The 20,944-nt window shown below is 39.5% G+C and overlaps 1 protein-coding gene across 1 annotated transcript in view; it reads left to right on the top strand.

Moving 5' to 3' along the window:
- iqck (IQ motif containing K) overlaps positions 1–20,944 on the top strand; it is a 43,382-nt gene that overhangs the window by 2,258 nt on the left and 20,180 nt on the right. Inside the window, exon 3 of the mRNA XM_067437322.1 lies at positions 18,789–18,915. Coding sequence (XP_067293423.1) covers positions 18,789–18,915 — 127 coding nt within the window. The remainder of the gene's footprint in view (positions 1–18,788; positions 18,916–20,944) is intronic.

The following is a 20,944-nucleotide window of genomic DNA, read 5'->3' on the forward strand; positions in this document are numbered from 1 at the left end:
AACTGGAAGTTTTTCAATTTTGTAATCACACATAAGCAAGAATGAAAGACCACCAAGTTGGTCAAAAACAGATTCAGAAATAATATATTTCAGCTAGTTAATTTTGAAGGTGTTATTTAAAATCGAAAAGTCTAAATAATCAAGGCCATCATTTTTATATGAATTAACAATTACAGATTTTCTAATATAATGTATACGATTTTTCCACAAAAAGTTCAGAATTATTTGATCAATTATCTTATTTATTTTATTATCTGAATGTATTGATGTAGCTACATAAGTAAGCCTAGAAATACCTTCCGCTTTTGCCAGCAAAACACGACCTTTGAGAGACAAGTCCCTCTGTAACCAAATATTAAATCTGTTCTTTACTTTACTAATCACAGGATTAAAATTTAGTGAGATTCTCTCTTGTACATTTTTAGTTACAACCATGCCCAAATAAGTCGGGGCATCCTTTACAGGAATATTACAAATTGAGCTGGCATGGCAACTTTTTAAACAGTTCACATTTTCTTAAATTAAGGCAGAGACCTGAGACACTGGAAAAACGTGAAAGAATTTGACAGCTGTCTGAATTTGATCTACATTTTTTAAGAAAAGAGCTGTATCATCAGCCAACTGACTTATCAGGACATTCCTCTCTTCAATCTGAATTCCTTCTATATTGCTTGATTTAATGAAGTGACAAAACGCCTGAGCAACAATGAGAAAGAGGTAAACAGAGACTGGGCAACCCTGCCTAACTCCTCTTTCCAAATAAAATCTTTGAGTAGTACCATTATTTAATTTCACAGAACTATTCCCACTTGCAGAAAGAGTTTTCATGGCATTACAGAAAAAAAGCCCCAAACTTAAATTGCTCTAAACAGTAAAAAATAAAAGGATGCTCAACAGAATCAAAAGCTTTGAAAAAAATAAAAAATAAAAAGTATAAAGCTATCATCTTTTATAAGTTCAGAATAATCTATAAACTCAAATATAAGTCTGATATTATTAAATATATGTCTGTTTCTCATAAACCCAGATTGATTTTCATCAATAATTGAATCTAATACTAATTTGAACCTTTGGGCAAAAACATGAGCAAATATTTTATAACCATTATTCAAGAGGCTAATGGGTCTCCAATTATCAATAAACAACAAATCTTTCTTGGGCTTAGGAATCAAACATATTATACCTTGTGTCATAGTTGTAGGAAGTTGTGAGTACTTTAAGCTTTTAGAATAAACTTCAAAAAGAAATGGGGCAAGAATCTCAGAAAACTGCTAATAGAACTCTGTAGAAATCCCATTGTTACCAGGCGATTTATTACATTTTAAACTTTCAAAAGCTTGTTTTATTTCCGTAATAGTTATTGAAGAATCACATAGCTTTTGGTCCTCTTCAGTAATCATTTTTACATTCGTAAAATATTTACAAAAGGATGCCATAGTATGATCACTGAATTTAGAAGTGTATAAATTGGAATAATAATTATAGCAAAAGTTAGATATAATGTCAAAATTATCTGTAATAGATCCATTAATATTCATTTTAGAAATAGAATTTAGTTTAGCCCTAGATTTTTCAAGTTGAAAAAAATAAGCAGACATCTTCTCTCCATGCTCTAACCATTTTTGCCTTGATCGGATAAAGGCTCCTTGAGCTCGGTTCTGTACGTTATCAAGCTCAATTTGCAACTCTGTTAGACGCAATCTCTGTCCTTCTAACAGGTCTACAGAGGGAATATGGGAATAGCCATTAGAGATGGCTAAGATTTAGCTAACAACCTTCTCTTCGACAAGACGTTGCAATTTAACTAATGTACTACTAAACCTCCTCAAATATTTTCCAATTTCAAATTTTAGTAATTCCCAATTATGACTAAACAACCTTTCCTTTTTATGATTTACTCCAATGATAATTAATACGTTTTTCCAGGTCCTGTTTAACTGCACTTAATTTAAGCAAAGAACTATTCATTTTCCAGTATGAATTATACTTATTACAGTTTTTGTTTGGAGAGATATTAATTTTGATTACTATGGCCTTGTGATCAGTTAATGGAGTTGCCATAACATTAACAAAAACATTGTCCACATCAAAATTGTTAGAGACGAGCCAAAAATCAATCCTAGAACGTCTAGAGCCATCCTTGTTACTCCAAGTATACGCAAAATCATCTACATTTTTCTATCTCCATATGTCAATCAGATGAAATCTATCCATGAATAATTTTAAATTAGAATTTAAATTTGAAGGTCGTCATGGTGGCCACCTATCTATCTATTCATTTAAAACAACATTGAAATCGCCCCCTATTATTAAATAAGAATCAGGAAATTTGGATAGCCAATGTGTGAGCCTTTCCTCTAACAAACATAATAACTGGTCATTTTCAGATTTACAATTATAGCCATAAATGTTAACTACTATAAAAATCACACTAAAACATTTTAAAAATTAAGCATATAAAGTGGCCATTTTTTTCACAGTCCGAGTGCAAAACTTCACCTCTAAAATAATTTTTCAAACAGGAAACCCCTGCAGAATGTTCTGTTCCATGAGACAGCCAAATATCACTGCCCCATTGTGATCTCCAAAAGTTAACATCAGAGTCAGAGTGTGATTCTTGAAAAAAAAAACGAGTCATTGTTAAACCGTTTGGCAAACAAAAACAAAGCCTTGCACTTAATGTTCTCTCTTAAAGCCCTGGCATTCAAGGATAACATAGAAAATGACATAACCAATTAACACTAAAATAAAACAAATAAAGAAAAAGAAGAACAACTTGTAACCTTTTATGAACAAACAGTTCATTCAAGTTTTCAAATTGGCAAAAAGGTCAACCGCATTATTTAGCACCATAGCATCTTGTATTTTGTGCAGATAAGCGTTTCTTTAAATAAAATAAATGGAAGAAATAATTGCTACCACCACTGATTCAGTTCGCGGTCAAAAAGTGCAGATATACAAGATCCCGTAAACATGTAACATGTCTTCAATTACATTCAAACATCACAACAGTCAATTAACAAAATTAGTTCCCAGTTCCCTGGTTGTGAGGATAATTTCACCTTTTCCTTGTACAAAGGCTCTGGCACCAACAAAGTACGTAGCTTTTCCAGCCCCTCGAGCTTTCTGAACTTCATCCTCCTTTTGCGGTCACTTTTGGAGAAATCCTCCCTAAAATGCAAACCGTTGTCCCGCAGATAAGAAGAATTTTGGAAAATTAGTTCCCAACTCAGTTAGTTGTGAGGATAATTTCACCTTGTCCTTGTACAAAGGCTCTGGCACCAACAAAATATGCAGTTTTTCCAGCCGCACAAGCTTTCTGAACTTCCGGCCACAACTTCATCCTCCTTTGGAGAAATCCTCCCTAAACTCCCTAACTTTTTCCTTCAAGTCGGAGATTTTTCGCTCTATTGCGTCAGAGTGGCAGTTGATCAGTTGCGTTATGTCTGCCAGTTGGGAAGAAATATCAGCACTCGTTAACATATCAACATATCATTAGCCTTTTTCTTAGCAGCTGGGGGCTTGCTTGGAGTAACAGGCAAAGCTGGGAACTCCTCTTTAGCCAGACTAAATGAATCCTCTTCTCTCATACTGACAACATAATCATGCCCGCTGCTAGCCACTGAGATTGTGCTTGTGCTAGCGGTAGCATTACTCTTTTCAGAACATGCCGAGAGCCCTCGTTTACAAACCATGGTGCAGCAAAAAGTAGTTAAAAGTTGAACCAAAGATACAACAAGCTGTTACAAGTCAAAGTACCAGAGTAACTACATTACACTGCTTATAAGCAACTTATATCATACAATCTTTGTGCAAGTGCTCAAAATACGTCCGCTCAGGCTGCCATCTTGGTCACGCCCCCCACCCAACAAACATGAGACGTCCGCACGACATGCAGATCACGTCTATATTGCGTCAGTCGGTCGTCCAGGACCATATCTGCACGTCAACATGACGTCCAAATCCAGCGCGGTATCCGGAGATCTTACTACGATGTCTCTCGGACGTGGATATGAAGTTCAATATTTACGTCCTGCTTGGAGGTTGTTTGGACGTTCGTGGACGTGCAAGACTGGCAAAAAAAAACTGTTGTGACACACCCTAAGAAAAAAGATCTTGTCAAGTAAAACATTATATAAATTATAAAATATTTTTCATGGATTACATTTTTTACAGTAAAAAATAATATGAAAGCATAAAAAAGGGAGACTGGCTTAATATTGCTAGGTATATAACCAAAGCAAAGCATTTGTATAGAAAAATACTGTCTATATGCAGTCACACTTTCAAATTAAATAATTGAGTGTTCCTGAACAAAATAATAAACCAATATAATATAAAACTAATATAAAAGGGCCACTTTGTCACAATCTAGTGGGTGGTAACTACAAAATTAATGAATTAATATTAATGAGGTTTTTATTTATGTAATGTTTTAACTCTAGATGGGTTATTTGTGTAAATTATGCGTGACTGTGACGGGTTTTAATGCGCATTCGAATCGCGGTCAACCCATGGTTCAAAGTTCAACCACACTGGAGCGGGCAGAGTTGCCATGGAAACGGGGACGACAACTGCCGACGAGCAGCACAACTCCGTCCCTCACTATTTTTTTCACTACTTTCAGGTAAGTTTAGTCTCTAAAACCGCACAAATAATACACACAACTGTTCCTTTAACGTTTCTTACGTGTTACTGACACTTATGTTGAATATTTACTTCATAGAAATGGTTTAACGTTTGTGTCTTCGGAAAAAGGCTGTTAGCATATCAACCGTTTTCATAAGAGGTAAGTTAGGTTAAACGCTATCGATTGAACTCTTGTTTATGAAAGTTTGATATAAATCTTTATGTGAAAATGAGAGGTTTTGATAGTTTTATGAAGTGTTTCCTGGTAATTTGTCAGTGGTATGTATCAAAAACCTAAAAGTATACACTGTAATGTTATTGTTCATCGGTGATGTCAGTTACATGGAGCGTGAAAATTAGCTGCAAATTGGTAAACAAATATTGTAAAATGTTCTGTAATTTCAGGAGGGACCGAATAACGCATCTACAACAGAGGGGAAGCTCCCAAGATTCCAACATTTCTGAAGGAAGCTGCTGACAAGAGAAAACAGGTGAACTGAGGAAGTTCATTAAATAACTTAATTTCACAGTATTTTTTCATGCCTTTGACTTGGCTTGCTCAGTTGGGGACACTGGAATTTCGATGTAAGTTATTCATCTAAATATACAAATACAATTAATTAATTAGGTCTTGTTTAATTCTATAAACTATAATACTGATCTGCCAACATTGTCGCTATATGATAAATTAAGCTGATAATCACTATTTTCTCCAGAGCAATTGTACAGCCAAATCAAAATTTGTTGCAATATTTTCCTGTTTAACACTGTGAAGCTGCTTTGAAACAATCTTCATTGTAAAAGCGCAATACAAATAAAGTTGACTTGACTTGACTAATATTACCATGATTTTACATCATTGTCTTTTGCAAAATTATACATTTTAAGACTTTGAAAATTAAAATGTAAGTGACACTATGAGCAATATTAAATTAACAAGTAATCCTAAAACATAAACTCTTATCTTAATCAATTATTTTCTGTATACTCTATATATTTCTCTTTTCTGTATTTCTCCTCTTCTCTAGCTTCTTTTCTTCTAATAAACTGCCATTATATACTAAATATTGTTGGCTTGGTGTTTATGTTCCTAGATTCTTCCATGCTGATGTTATGCTGCACCCCAGCAGAGTGGATCTCCTGTCAAAGAAAAGCTCCAATACGACTAGTAAGTACAATCTAACATACAGGGGCATAAGCATCTTTTAAGAAGTGAGGGGGACAAAAGCAAGAGATGCGATAACTTAAATCAGTCAATTAGACAAAATTCTCACCAGTGTTCAATCAGCTTTGACATATTTAAATCTGCATATTTGTGATATTTTTACCTTTTATAAAGGGCATTTTTACCTCTAATCTTATAAAATATAAAAAATTAATTTCTCTCTTTGTAATGTCAACACAAATGTTTAAAGCTGCAGTCCGTAGTTTTTCCTCTTTGTCGCCATCTCTGTTCGAAAACTGCAATTGCAGTTATTCGCGGAATTATCAACTCTACGTGAGTAGTGCCCCGGTCGGCACAGCGCGGAGGAATCAAATGTGCAACTGTCAGGAGTAGCGCTGTCAGTCACCCGGTGTGGATACTGTCATTCACAATCACAGACTTTACTGTTTGAAAGTATGACCGACATAAGAATGTAATCTGAACAAGTAAGTAGCTCATCCTCTTTTGTTCTGACCAACTAAGGAGAAAAAAGTATTGCAATACATCGCAATGATTAATCTAACAATCGTTTATCATATCACGTCAAACTGCAAATTATACTTTTTCAAACTGTTAAATGTTATCAGGATTGCGTGACTACATTTAAAGGGGGGTGGAACACTCAGTTTCAGTCAATCTCATGTCAATCTTGAGTACCTATAGAGTAGTATTGCATCCTTCATATCTCCGAAAAGTCTTTAGTTTTATTATATTTATAAATGAAATATAGGCTGTACCGAGTCTTTCCGGAAAAAACCGAGCGCCTGGAGGCGTATCGTGTGGGCGGAGATAAAGAATGACGATTGCACACAAAGCGGTGACGTCCTCAAGCGTGGAGAAACCCATGGCTATCGATCCAGAATCAGATTCGGAGGCTGAAATAAATTGAACAGGAGAAACAGCAACATCAGGACGTCCGTCTCTGTGGTATGGACTATATTTAATGGCCTGTCAACATTTGTGTGTGTTTACTCGCAGTTTATGAGGACATGATTCGGTTTATGGACTATTGTATGCGACTAAACCTTAGCAGTAGCAAGCAAAACGGTTTTGCACGTCAGACTAGTGTAACGTTATACAGAACAACAATGGAGTAACCGTTAGCGCATTTGAATGACGAAGCACACGATCGTGTCATTTACTGATGTTTACTCACGCAACGATAGCCAACAGCAGAGACATTTGAAGCAGTTTTACTCACCGCCTACTTCCAAAGCAGGACCGAACCTTTATCGCTGGGACCGCGCCGTCAAAAACACACTTTTTTGGTATGATTTGGTGAAGTGGAGATCCGCGATGTTGTGAAGCTTCCCGTCATTTCTGCGTTCAAATCGGTTCAACTGCAGCGCTGCCTTCCCGGAATGCTGTGCTGAAGCGTTGAAGTCGCTTGATGTCACCCATAGGAATAAAGTGGAGCGCGGCGCGGACTATAACCGACATAAGTGTTCACGAACGACTGGATCTGCAGCTGAGCGAGTGTTTATGGGCGTGCATTTCCTCTTTCGCCTACCGGCAGAAGGGCCCATGACACAGAAATACTCCATCAAACGTCCAACATTAGTTTTTGAAACTTTGTCTATGTTTAGGATGGGAATCCAAGTCTTTAACAGTGTAAAAAGCTCAGTATGCACGAAACAGCATTTCACCCCCCCTTTAATGTGTATTAGGGCTACCTGTAGTACAGTTTCCATTTCTGTGCAGTTTAATTTCTAATCGTCATATACTAACACATTAATGTGGAGTAGAGGTGAAGCTCCCACCACTGGAATTAAAAAAATTATTACAAGCTTACTGCTGTAAATCGAGCTACGGTAAGCAGATAGTTTTGAATACTGGCTGGTTATGTACTTGCTCAAAAATATATTTTGGATAATTTTTTAACTCAAAAAAGTTACGGACTGCAGCTTTAAATAGTACAGGGCTCGAATAAATCGTTTGAATGAATGACTCAATGACTCACTCCTTAAGACGGCCACCTGCTGCTACCTACTGGAGGTTTATTTTCATGTTTAAACATACTTTCCATAATTTCTTATTTGTCTATTCAAAACTACAAATCTCAAAACATTATTTAATGCAGTTGTAATTTTTCAGTGTAAATTATTTAATTTGATTTGTAACAGCCCTTTATAGTGTCTCATTTTAATTTAATGTATTGATCAAATTTAACAATATAAAATTAAATCTAAAGTATGGCCTATATTTAATAAGATTAAAGGAAAATGCTCTTTATAAAAGGCAAAAATATCACAAATATGCAGATTTAAATATGTCAAAAGCTAATTGAACACTGGTGAGAATACTGCTTCAGAATAAGTTATATTTACAAAACACACAAATCTAACTTTTTTCCAGAAAAGCAAATTTTTTTACGCGGACAACCGATTTACATGCACATGGACATGCTTAATGTCGAGCCCTGATTATAAATGCAAGGATGAAACTATCATTTTAAACAATTTCAAAAATGAATTATAGCCATTAAACATTATAGTGTAATTAAACTCCAGAAAACTCCTTCCTTTACATAAACCCAACATGAATGCCATATTTACCTGTGTCCTGCCTGGTAGGAAATATACATAATTTTAAATAGTTATCAAACAGTCTGCACTGCGTAAATTATAAATTAAATATAGCTGAATCATTAGCTACAAAAGTTATTTAGTCAATTTTCCCTGTTACCTTTGTTCTTTATGTTTTCTTGTATTTATGTATGTATTTTTGTTTCTTAATGTTAATCAAAGAACAAAGGTAACAGAGTAAACCTGATTCTGGCATGCATATTTCTATGCGTTGTTAGGACATTCACAGACTCACAAGAGCCTGCTTTTGCATATTTATATATTTTTTGTCTTTTCACTCTTACAGCTGCAGTAATGAAATGGAATAAGGATGCAACTGAGGAGATGATAGACATGTCTCGGAGCACCTCAAGCATGCACCAACAAGGAAGGGAGGAGGAGGAGGACCCACACAATAAATATTTTTAAAAAGGAACGTTATGGATTGTTGTTATTTACGTATTTTTTTGTTATGCAATGTTATGCAAGATGTTTTAAAGATAATTTTTGTTCTCATTATTTACAATCATAAATGGACTTTACATTGAAATAAATTAGTTATAATGCAAAGTGTGACTTTATTTGGCCCAGAAACTGTAATTGATGTCTAAAAGTCTGCAGTTGACATTTTGAGACGTTGAAAATACATCCACAATGACCACATTTTAACTAAAATGTAAATTTCTAGAGACGTCCTTTGGACATCGATATTGGCTTCTAAAACACGTAATGAAAAGACGTCATAAAAACCTTCATTCGGGCTCTTTAAGGGATGTCCGTTCAACGTGCGACAATGACGTCCAAACGACGTCGAAAAAGACTTCATTCTGGCTCTTATAGGGAAGTCTTTTCAACATCCGACAAACACGTCGAAAAAACGTCTTTTGGCCGTCCCTTTGCTCAGTGGGTATCGTCTCAGATAACTCTACTCAGCTGTTGACAGTTGGAAGTTTGAATGGACTCCCTCATGGCAGGAGAGGACGCTCATTTTTCGCCGCTTTTATACATCTAAAACCTTTGTTCGGATTTTTACGGTTTTGCCTAATTTCAAAGACTTTTACTCACCTACTGCTATCTCTTCTAAAAATCGTCTTTTTGCTGGAGATTGCTGGGAGTTGGCGCATACACTCCTCTGCCATGGTATGGACCATCATCTCACTGTGCCTGACAGTGTTCCAGCTCTGTGCTTGGATAATGCCTAGTGCTAGTCAAAACCTTCCAGCGGCCGTCATGAAGCTTAAATATTCCATCCCACAGCTGCTAAATTTCAACAACTGCACATTTACGGCATGCATTGTGGTTATTAAGGAACTTGAACTTCTGCGCAGACTGTTACATCCATAAAGGCTCTCATTGCGGGCTTGTTTACCATAAAACCTGAACACACTGCTTCCTTACCATCCATCTCGACCACAAGGTCGCACATCTACTGCGTCATCACAACAGTGTTGCTCTCTGTTTTGGTAACACAGGAATCACCGCGAGATCTCACCAATCTAAGCTGGACTGCACGGGAAACACCACGAGATCTTTTAGCACAGAGCATGACAGAAAACGTTGAGAGGATTTTAGTGTAACGGCCAATAACGAGATTCACCACTTTATCAACGCTCAAAATAGAACTTTTTAATGCGCAATCCCTCACAAATAAATCATCTTTCATCCAAGACCACATCATGGATAAGAGATTAGGCCTTATGTGCTTAACGGAAACATGGCATCAGCCTGCAGGTTACCGAGCACTTAATGATGCCTGTCCTCCTGGTTACTGCTACCTGGAGAAAGCCCTTAACACTGGTTGTGGTTGTGGCTTAGCTGTAATTCATAGACAATCATTGGAGCTGTCTTTTTTCCCTTTGCCCAGTGTCATCATTTGAATACCTTGTTTTTAAATGTAAACCCCCTTTTTTTTGTCAATACTTATTTATTGGCCCCCCAAAACGAATTATGTTTTTATCTCTAAGATGCACGACTTCCTTACAACACTCTGCTCTACTTCTGTCAACATTTTATTATTAGGAGATTTTAATATTCATGTAGATACCCCCTCCTTCCACCTGCCAGCTGAGTTTCTGCAATTATTGGACTGCCTTAATCTTAAACAGCACTCATTCTAGGGGGCAGCCTCTGGACTTGGTCATTTCCAACTCTCCTCATATTAGAAACCTCTTGGTGTACGATCTGGGTGTGTCTGACCACCAGGCCATCTCAATGGAGCTGCCACGCCCCTCTTTCCATACCAAAGATACCCGTCAAATTTGCTTCAGGAACCTGAAAAAGATTAACCAAGACACTTTAACTACAGACCTTCAGCAATTCTTCTCTGCTGATCTCTCCTCAGTCACGGAGTCGGTTGACTTCTACAACCAGTCTCTGAGCAGCCTTCTAGATTTTCATGCGTCTGTCAAAATTTGAATGGTCACCTTCTCACGCTCAGCCTAGGGTGACTACCCGTTCCGCGTAGCGCGTGCGCGCACAGCGTTTGAAGCCATATTAATGCGTCGCATAATCAATGCTTGCTCAAAAAAAAGTTGGTCAATCTATATCCTCGAACCCCAGGCAGCCAAACGATCATTGCCACACCCACCCCTCAGTTGAACTGCTGACTAGGTTGTCAACTTTTCGTTGTTGTCATGACAGCGCACACACGTGCATACCAAGACACAGTGGTAAGGAACTTTTAGATACTTGCTCGATAGAGGAGTAATTATCTCCGAACAGAAACTGTTCGGACCAATGAAATCATCAGGGCGGGCTTTAGACAATGATGGACAGATGGACAGTAAAGTAATCATGCACGTCATCAAAGGGGCTTGCATTATATTTGTTCAAATCTTAAATGGAGAGCTTGTTTGTATCTGCATTCACCTTCACAATTTCTCTCAAAAATGATGATCATGTTGGGTAAGTACTCTATACCAAGACACAGTGGGAAGGAACGTTTAGATGCGCGCTTTCCAACTTAATTAATTTCTAAATTCATATTTGTGGCTGAAAGGTGTTGAGGGGGATACCGAGAGGGCTTTTTGTGACCTTTGCAAAACATCTTTCTCAATCGGACATGGAGGGGAATACGATGTCAAACGACACAGACTCAAGTTCACCATCCTTCCTCCCCCTTCTCGTTCCGTGAACCTCTGGAGTTGTGAGTTAAGATTTATTTTTTAACTGTTCCTGTAGTGTTGAGCTAGCCTGGATGTCAGCCAAACTTAGCCCCGCCCACAAAATGTTTAGGTTGGGCAGTTCGGTCTGGCCTCGCTCCATAGAGGAGTAATTATCTCCAAACAGAAACTGTTCGGACCAATGAAATCATCAGGGCGGGCTTAAGACGATGACGGACAGATGATCAACAGAAACGTAATTATGCACGTCATCAAAGGGCTTGGATTTGTTCAAATCTTAAACGGAGAGCTTGTTTGTATATGCATTCATCTTTACAATTTCTCAGAAATGATCATCATGTTGGGTAAGTACTCTGTGTATCAATAAATTCTTTTATTTTTTCACAAGACCGGCAAAGATCGTTTATTCCAGCGCATAAAGACAGGGTTGCCAAGTTTTTACAACAAAACCCACCAACTACTAGCCCTAAACAATAGCTTCTCGGGGGGTTCTCCGGAAAAAAAATGGTGTTTGGGGGGTAAAATGTGTGTTATTTTGGCAAGGTTGCCTGCTAAAATTCACACTCATGGGTCTATATATCACATAATAGTCTCTTCAACTCACGGACATAGAAAACAACCCGTGGGTAAAAAAACGCGGACTTGGCAACACAGGGCAGTTGAGCTCTGTTGAAGTCGCTTCGTTGCTCTGATTCGTTGTATGTCTATCCAATTGAGGTCTTTCCTGGTTAGGTTGAAACACGCCCCATAATCACAGCCCAAAGGAGCAGTTTCAGACTCATATTCTGACTAGAATTGAGTTTGACCACGTCAGGCTAGTGTTGAGCAACTATAATTTTAAAGTGAATAAATTGTAATGAAAAATAAATATGACAAATACATGTAATGTTAAAAAAAAATATTATGAATCTTTATTTAGAAAAAAATACACATTGGTTGGCCTATTCATGAGCATACATAAACAATTACACCTGTTTAGGGGAATAATGCATTATTAATAAACCATGTAAGGTGCTATGTGCTAGAAATAAGCAAACCACTATCAGTGTCCCACTTTGTCCCTCAGAAACATACCCCTTGTCCCCTCTTGGACTTATTAGCAGGTGGTCACCCTAGCTCAGCCCCCTGGTACACCAGCGAACTGCGGAAGTTGAAGACAGTTGGGCGTGTACTTGCGAGGCGTCGCAAGCTCTCAGGACTCACTGTTCATAGGCAGGCCTATAGAGATCATCAGAAGGCCTACGCAAGGTCCTTGAGAGATGCTCAATCTCAGTTCTACTCTAGCATCATCAACAATAACCCTGGAAACTCCAATAAGCTCCAATTTCTCCACTTTAAACCACATCCTCAAACCACAAACTCACACTTTTCAGAGGCCACAGAAGAGAGGTGCAACAAGTTCATGACCTTTTTTAGGATCAAAGTAGACAACATCCACTTGCTCCTATCTAGCACCTCCGCCTGTCCCATCTGTTGATTCACAGCCAGGGACCTTCCAACATCTCTGCTGCTTCTCTATCATCACACAGCACGAGGTTGAGGACATCATCAGAATAATGAAACCATCCACCTGTGCACTGGATCCTTTTCCTACAGCCTTGGTAAAATCTAACCTCTGTGGCTTAAGTCCATTTATAACCAAGATTATTAATAATTCCCTCCAGGCTGGCCTTGTTCCTTCATCTTTAAAAACTGCTATCATCAGACCACTTCTTAAAAAACCCACTTTAGACCCAGATTTTATTGACAACTACAGTCCCATCTCCAACCTCCCATACCTCTCTACGGTGCTGGAAAAAGTTTTTGCTGCACAGCTTCAGGTCCATTTGGAGCAAAACAATCTATATGAGAAATTTCAGTCTGGTTTCCGCTCAGGACACAGCACAGAAACAGCTTTGGTTAGGGTCACAAACGATCTATTGATGGTGGCAGATGCTGGTTCCCCATCCCTTCTCATCCTCCTGGACTTAACTGCAGGTTTCGATACTATTGATCATAACATCCTCCTTCACCGTTTACATTCCACCTGACTCAGTCCACAACTGGGTTTCTTCTTATCTCACTGGGAGAACTGAATATGTTGCATTGGGAGAAGCTACATCCCTGTCACACAATGTCACCTGCAGTGTCCCTCAACGCTCAGTGCTCGGCCCCACCCTGTTCATCCTCTACATGCTGTGTCATCAGCCAGTATGAAATTTCTTTTCACTCATCTTTACCTCAGGAAAAGTTCATCCACGTATGCTGACCTCACACCATCCAATTTGATCACTTGCCTGGATGAGATAAAAGCGTGGATGAAGCAAAACTTTCTGCAGCTAAACAACTCCAAGACTGAAGCTATCCTAGTTGGCACTTAACTTCAGGTCCGGAATTCTGTTTTCACCAGCATTGCTTTCTCTGATCAGGACATTCCACTTTCCACTTCAGTCACCAATCTGGGGGTCAGAATGGAATCGCAGCTTACTTTTGAAGCTACACATCAAACATTTGTGTAAGACCTCCTTCTTCCACCTCAGAAACATTGCCAAGCTTCGTACAATACTAACTCTGGCTGATTCGGAGAAGCTTGTCCACGACTTTGTCTCCTTCAGGCTGGACTACCGTAATGCGCTCCTTATTGGCATCCCTAGCAAAAATCTCCAGAGGCTGCAGTGTATTCAGAACAGTGCTGCTAGGATCCTCATGAGGGTGCGCAAATACGACCATATCTGCCCCATTCTAAAATTACTCCACTGGCTTCCTGTGTCGTTTAGGATTGAGTATAAGATCTCTCTCCCTACCCACCAGTGCATCCATGGTGACGCACCCACCTATCTCAAGGAACTCCTCACCACACAAACATCCACACGTAACCTCCGCTCTGTTTCAACGTATCTTCCTAAAACTCCAACGTCCAAACTTTTGATTGATTTGAATTTTTCAGTTTTATTTATTTTATTTTATTTACTTATTTATTGTTGTTGATTGTTTTAATTCTGTAGCACTTTGAGATCTTGTTTAATATAAAGTGCATTACAAATAAAATGTATTATTATTATTATTATTATTATTATTATTATTATTAAATACCCCTAATGCTGGCACAGTCCTATAGCTCTTCTTGGATCCACATTTCATTCAGTAACATTAGATAGTTTTGATTTAGATGCTGTTTAATGTTGATGATCACGATATTTTACATGTGCATCTGCTTACATACGATCGCTTGTTTAATAGAAAAATGTACAAAAAATGGACTTAGTGTCAGTGACCCATAGGATTCTGAAGAGCTGTTCTGAAGTGTAAAGTAGTGTCGAGCTGGCCGTTGCCATATTTGCCAGCGTGTCAGTCCCAGATAACAGAAAACGGGAAAAGCAGCAGGACATGGGCGGAGCTGATATGATGCAATAACTAATAGACAGCGGATAAATGGATATCGACCCATCACTCAGTGGCCACCCCCTTAATTATGCTAAACTTTAAAGGGTTTGTTCACCCAAAAATGAAATTTATGTCATTAATGACTCACCCTAATGCAAAGATTTGAACGGTTATGAATCAGCGTATTGATCAATATGCTGATTCATAACCGTTCAAATATTTGTTTGAGGATTGAAAACAAACCCAGAAGAGAAGACAATGCTGAATAAAGTCGTAGTTTTTGTTACTTTTGTACCAAAATATATTTTCGATGCTTCAAGAGATTCTAATTAACTAACTTATGTCACATATGGACTTTGATAATGTTTTTATTACTTTTCTGGACATGCACAGTATAGTGTGCATACACTTGCATATGCTCTCGGACATATAGGTTTTACGGGTGTGGAACGACATTAGGTGAGTCATTAATGACATAAATGTAATAATACTATAAACTATAATACTAATCTTCCAACATTGTCGCTATACGATAAATTAAAATGAGCTGATAACATCGCTGTTTTCTCCAGAACAACTATACAGCCAAATCCAATTTTGTTGCAATATTGTCTTGTTTAACACTATGAAGCTGCTTTGAAACAATCTTCATTGTAAAAGCCCTTCATTGATCGATTGATTAATAAAAAAATTTGATGTCTTCCTCGCGTGTGTTTTGATTAGGAGATTGTGTACTCATTCAGAAGATGCGCAATAGCACCTCCTAGTGTCTAACAGTGAAAACATGGAAACAAGGAATATTCCATGTTTGGCTGGGAAAGAGTTAAGGATTAAAGTTAGGGTCAGGTGTGGTGGTGTGGGTAAGTTTAAGTGTAAATTTAGGGACAGGTGTGGTGGTGTGGGTAAGTTTAAGGGTAAAGGATAGGTGTGGTGGTGTGGGTCAGTTTAAGGGTAAAGTTAGAGACAGGTGTGGTGGTGTGGGTCAGTTTAAGGGTAAAGTTAGGGTCAGGTGTGGTGGTGTGGGTCAGTTTAAGGGTAAAGTTAGAGTCAGGTGTGGTGGTGTGGGTCAGTTTAAGGGTAAAGTTAGAGACAGGTGTGGTGGTGTGGGTCAGTTTAAGGGTAAAGTTAGGGTCAGGTGTGGTGGTGTGGGTCAGTTTAAGGGTAGAGTTAGGGACAGGTGTGGTGGTGTGGGTCAGTTTAAGGGTAGAGTTAGGGTCAGGTGTGGTGGTGTTGGTCAGTTTAAGGGTAAAGGATAGGTGTGGTGGTGTGGGTCAGTTTAAGGGTAAACTTAGGGACAGGTGTGGTGGTGTGGGTCAGTTTAAGGGCAAAGTTAGGGACAGGTGTGGTGGTGTGGGTCAGTTTAAGGGTAAAGTTAGAGTCAGGTGTGGTGGTGTGGGTCAGTCTAAGGGTAAAGTTAGGGTCAGGTGTGGTGGTGTGGGTCAGTTTAAGGGTAAAGTTAGGGTCAGGTGTGGTGGTGTGGGTAAGTTTAAAGGTAAAGTTAGAGTCAGGTGTGGTGGTGTGGGTCAGTTTAAGGGTAAAGTTAGAGTCAGGTGTGGTGGTGTGGGTCAGTTTAAGGGTAAAGTTAGGGTCAGGTGTGGTGGTGTGGGTCAGTTTAAGGGTAAAGTTAGGGACAGGTGTGGTGGTGTGGGTCAGTTTAAGGGTAAAGTTAGAGACAGGTGTGGTGGTGTGGGTCAGCTTAAGGGTAAAGTTAGGGACAGGTGTGGTGGTGTGGGTCAGTTTAAGGGTAAAGTTAGAGACAGGTGTGGTGGTGTGGGTTAGTTTAAGGGTAAAGTTAGAGACAGGTGTGGTGGTGTGGGTCCGTTTAAGGGTAAAGTTAGGGACAGGTGTAGTGGTGTGGGTCAGTTTAAGGGTAAAGTTAGGGACAGGTGTGGTGGTGTGGGTCAGTTTAAGGGTAAAGTTAGGGTCAGGTGTGGTGGTGTGGGTCAGTTTAAGGGTAAAGTTAGAGACAGGTGTGGTGGTGTGGGTCAGTTTAAGGGTAAAGTTAGGGACAGGTGTGGTGGTGTGGGTCAGTTTAAGGGTAAAGTTAGGGACAGGTGTGGTGGTGTGGGTCAGTTTAAGGGTAGAGTTAGGGACAGGTGTGGCGGTGTGGGTCAGTTTAAGGGTAAAGTTAGGGACAGGTGTGGTGGTGTGGGTCAGTTTAAGGGTAAAGTTAGGGACAGGTGTGGTGGTGTGGGTCAGTTTAAGGGTAGAGTTAGGGACAGGTGTGGTGGTGTGGGTCAGTTTAAGGGTAAAGTTAGGGACAGGTGTGGTGGTGTGGGTCAGTTTAAGGGTAAAGTTAGGGTCAGGTGTGGTGGTGTGGGTCAGTTTAAGGGTAGAGTTAGGGACAGGTGTGGGGGTGTGGGTCAGTTTAAGGGTAAAGTTAGGGACAGGTGTGGTGGTGTGGGTCAGTTTAAGGGTAAAGTTAGGGTCAGGTGTGGTGGTGTGGGTCAGTTTAAGGGTAAAGTTAGGGACAGGTGTGGTGGTGTGGGTCAGTTTAAGGGTTTTAAAGTTAGGGTCAGTTGTGGTGGTGTGGGTCAGTTTAAGGGTAGAGTTAGGGACAGGTGTGGTGGTGTGGGTCAGTTTAAGGGTAAAGTTAGGGACAGGTGTGGTGGTGTGGGTCAGTTTAAGGGTAAAGTTAGGGACAGGTGTGGTGGTGTGGGTCAGTTTAAGGGTAAAGTTAGGGTCAGGTGTGGTGGTGTGGGTCAGTTTAAGGGTAGAGTTAGGGACAGGTGTGGTGGTGTGGGTCAGTTTAAGGGTAAAGTTAGGGACAGGTGTGGTGGTGTGGGTCAGTTTAAGGGTAAAGTTAGGGACAGGTGTGGTGGTGTGGGTCAGTTTAAGGGTAAAGTTAGGGACAGGTGTGGTGGTGTGGGTCAGTTTAAGGGTAGAGTTAGGGACAGGTGTGGTGGTGTGGGTCAGTTTAAGGGTAAAGTTAGGGTCAGGTGTGGTGGTGTGGGTCAGTTTAAGGGTAAAGTTAGGGACAGGTGTGGTGGTGTGGGTCAGTTTAAGGGTAAAGTTAGGGTCAGGTGTGGTGGTGTGGGTCAGTTTAAGGGTAAAGTTAGGGACAGGTGTGGTGGTGTGGGTCAGTTTAAGGGTTTTAAAGTTAGGGTCAGTTGTGGTGGTGTGGGTCAGTTTAAGGGTAGAGTTAGGGACAGGTGTGGTGGTGTGGGTCAGTTTAAGGGTAAAGTTAGGGACAGGTGTGGTGGTGTGGGTCAGTTTAAGGGTAAAGTTAGGGACAGGTGTGGTGGTGTGGGTCAGTTTAAGGGTAAAGTTAGGGTCAGGTGTGGTGGTGTGGGTCAGTTTAAGGGTAGAGTTAGGGACAGGTGTGGTGGTGTGGGTCAGTTTAAGGGTAAAGTTAGGGACAGGTGTGGTGGTGTGGGTCAGTTTAAGGGTAAAGTTAGGGACAGGTGTGGTGGTGTGGGTCAGTTTAAGGGTAAAGTTAGGGACAGGTGTGGTGGTGTGGGTCAGTTTAAGGGTAGAGTTAGGGACAGGTGTGGTGGTGTGGGTCAGTTTAAGGGTAAAGTTAGGGTCAGGTGTGGTGGTGTGGGTCAGTTTAAGGGTAAAGTTAGGGACAGGTGTGGTGGTGTGGATTGTTTCAAAGCAGCTTCACAGTATTAACAGGGAAATAATGCAATAATATAGTTTGATTTGGCCATACAGCCGCTCCAAAGAAAATGGAGTCATCTATCTCATTTCAATTATCATACAATGCGGGCAGATCAGTAATTTAGTTTATATAGTTAATTTAGTTTACTAATTAGAATCATTTGGATATTGAATCTAATTAACATTACACCTAATGTAAAGTGGGTTCGATTTTATCAGTCGTTTTAATATTTTTTTAAGTAGAATTGCATGTATACAATGTCCATCTCTGAACTTGTCTAAATTGTATTTTTGTCCGAGCAGATGTTCAGTGAGAGGCCAGCTCTGTCCGGGGCTCAGCCGGTGTTATTTAGAGGAGCGTGTGTTTCCTGTGCTGCTGCCCGGACTGGAGGCTTTGCTGACAGAAGTACAGAAGCACCAGTGTTTTGAGGTCAGCTTCTTCAATGTCTATCAGCATCAATGTGTGAGCCCTCCTGACTCACACACATGTTGTCCAATTTAATTAAAATTGAAGCTAAAGCCTATAGTAGTTCTCAGCGCAATCAGGAGCCACCTAATACATGTTCATGCAGAGCATGGTAATTGAAATTAGAAAATCAAATAATTATAAATCAAACAGCTTATCCATAAATCTTGTGGTATAAACACAATACATTAGCCTGACCACTTTGCAATGATTCTCCTGCTTATATGTAGCGCACCAGCTAACGTTACTGCTAACACATCATGTGTCTAATTTATGCCTTGGACCTGAGATACTGACCTGAGCCATACATCAAAAAACCCACAGTTACTGAAATACAGTCTTATAACAGAAAGTCACTCTCTCAAACATGATGGGTTTTATTAATTTTATAAACAGCCACAGCAACAATCCTTTTGATGAAGGTCTTAATTTGAAAACAATGTGTCTAAGCAAACTACAATACAAAACTAATAAATAAAGATACAAGACTTTTTATAGTCTATATACAGTAGCATACTGTGGGGTTTCAGTCAAGGGCTTCACTAACGATCAACACACCCCACGCCGTCGCCATAACAACACCACGCACGCGCACACAGACACACACACAATACAACAATGCACTGAACACAATACTTTTATGAATGTTGGGAAGGAGGCAAGCAAAAAGTACACACGAGACAAAAAGGCAATTTGACTATTTATTGACGATACCACTGCCCTTACGTGTCACCGTTTAGGCAAATGGTGAAATTAATCAAAATCAGCTCACTGACACAAATACTCTTAAACAAACAAAAATACGGACCAACCAGAACATCCAAAGAAACAGAAAAAACACAGCTAGTTAGCTAACGTTACCGGCTTGACATCAGGATCGATCATTCGAACGCAGCCCGTCATCCGCAGCGGCCATAGCTCAATTCACAGAGAACACTCATAACCCGCGAAAAGTTCAAACGGCTGATGACATCAGCGGGGGGTTAGCACTGACACATTGCTGGGCCTCTGGGCCGTTCTATCACCACACATCAAAGTTTGATTGGCTGATGACCCACGTCAGTCAAAGCTATGGTCCAATGGAAAATGGCAGCTTCAATGGAAGGCAAACTATTCTTCTAGTGCTGGTCCACAGAAAGGTGATGCGTTCAGATGGTGACATATGGAAAATACAGCTCAGCCTCACAAAAAATAGATACATTCTTTCTGGAAATATAATCGTAAATATATAAGATTTTGACAGGGCCAGCAGAGAAGGCCCTGATGGCCCTGACAGCCCACCACTGTCTATATAGTGCATCATATGTAATAATTTTCATAAATCAAAAAAATTCAGTTTATTAGAGCAAACGTAGGGTAACATTTTTGTTAATCCTGTCGACATTTAGTTGTGAATGGGGCCTCACACACTGCTTGATTCACGCCTGGCATTTCTCCCCTTGGGTTTTAGGTTTGGGGAAGGAAAATAATTCCACCCTCTGTCCAAACTTTTAGGATACCAGGTATCAGATTTGCACAATCCATATTTTCGCAATTTCCCTCGCTCGAAAGCTTGACACACCTTCTGCACCTAGTTACGGTTGCTAAGCCACAATTGGCCTGTGGTGGGTCAAATAAACTATAAAAAAATGTATTCAGTTTAATTCAATTTCAATTGTTCATGAGTGGGACATAGTGAATAAACAATATGAAATGGGAGGAAAAATGATCCCTTTACCCCCTTTAGCCATCACATATCAGATCAAAAAGGCATTTATTTTCAATAAAGATGAAGTATGATGAAATATTTGAAAGGTGGAAATAAAGTGTCTAACGTGTGTTTAAAGTATTATTCGGTTAGGGTTTATTGCCCCAATAAGGCTGCATCCATTTAATAATTTCAATAAACAACAATTTACGCTCTGTTATTATAATATACAACAACACTGAGGTGCAAATAGTATCTGCCACTATTTATAGTATCTAACTAGTGAAAAAACTAACAGTGAAAAAA

The sequence above is a fragment of the Pseudorasbora parva genome, unplaced genomic scaffold (genome assembly GCF_024679245.1).
Source record: "Pseudorasbora parva isolate DD20220531a unplaced genomic scaffold, ASM2467924v1 scaffold_31, whole genome shotgun sequence".
NCBI classification, from domain to species: domain Eukaryota; kingdom Metazoa; phylum Chordata; class Actinopteri; order Cypriniformes; family Gobionidae; genus Pseudorasbora; species Pseudorasbora parva.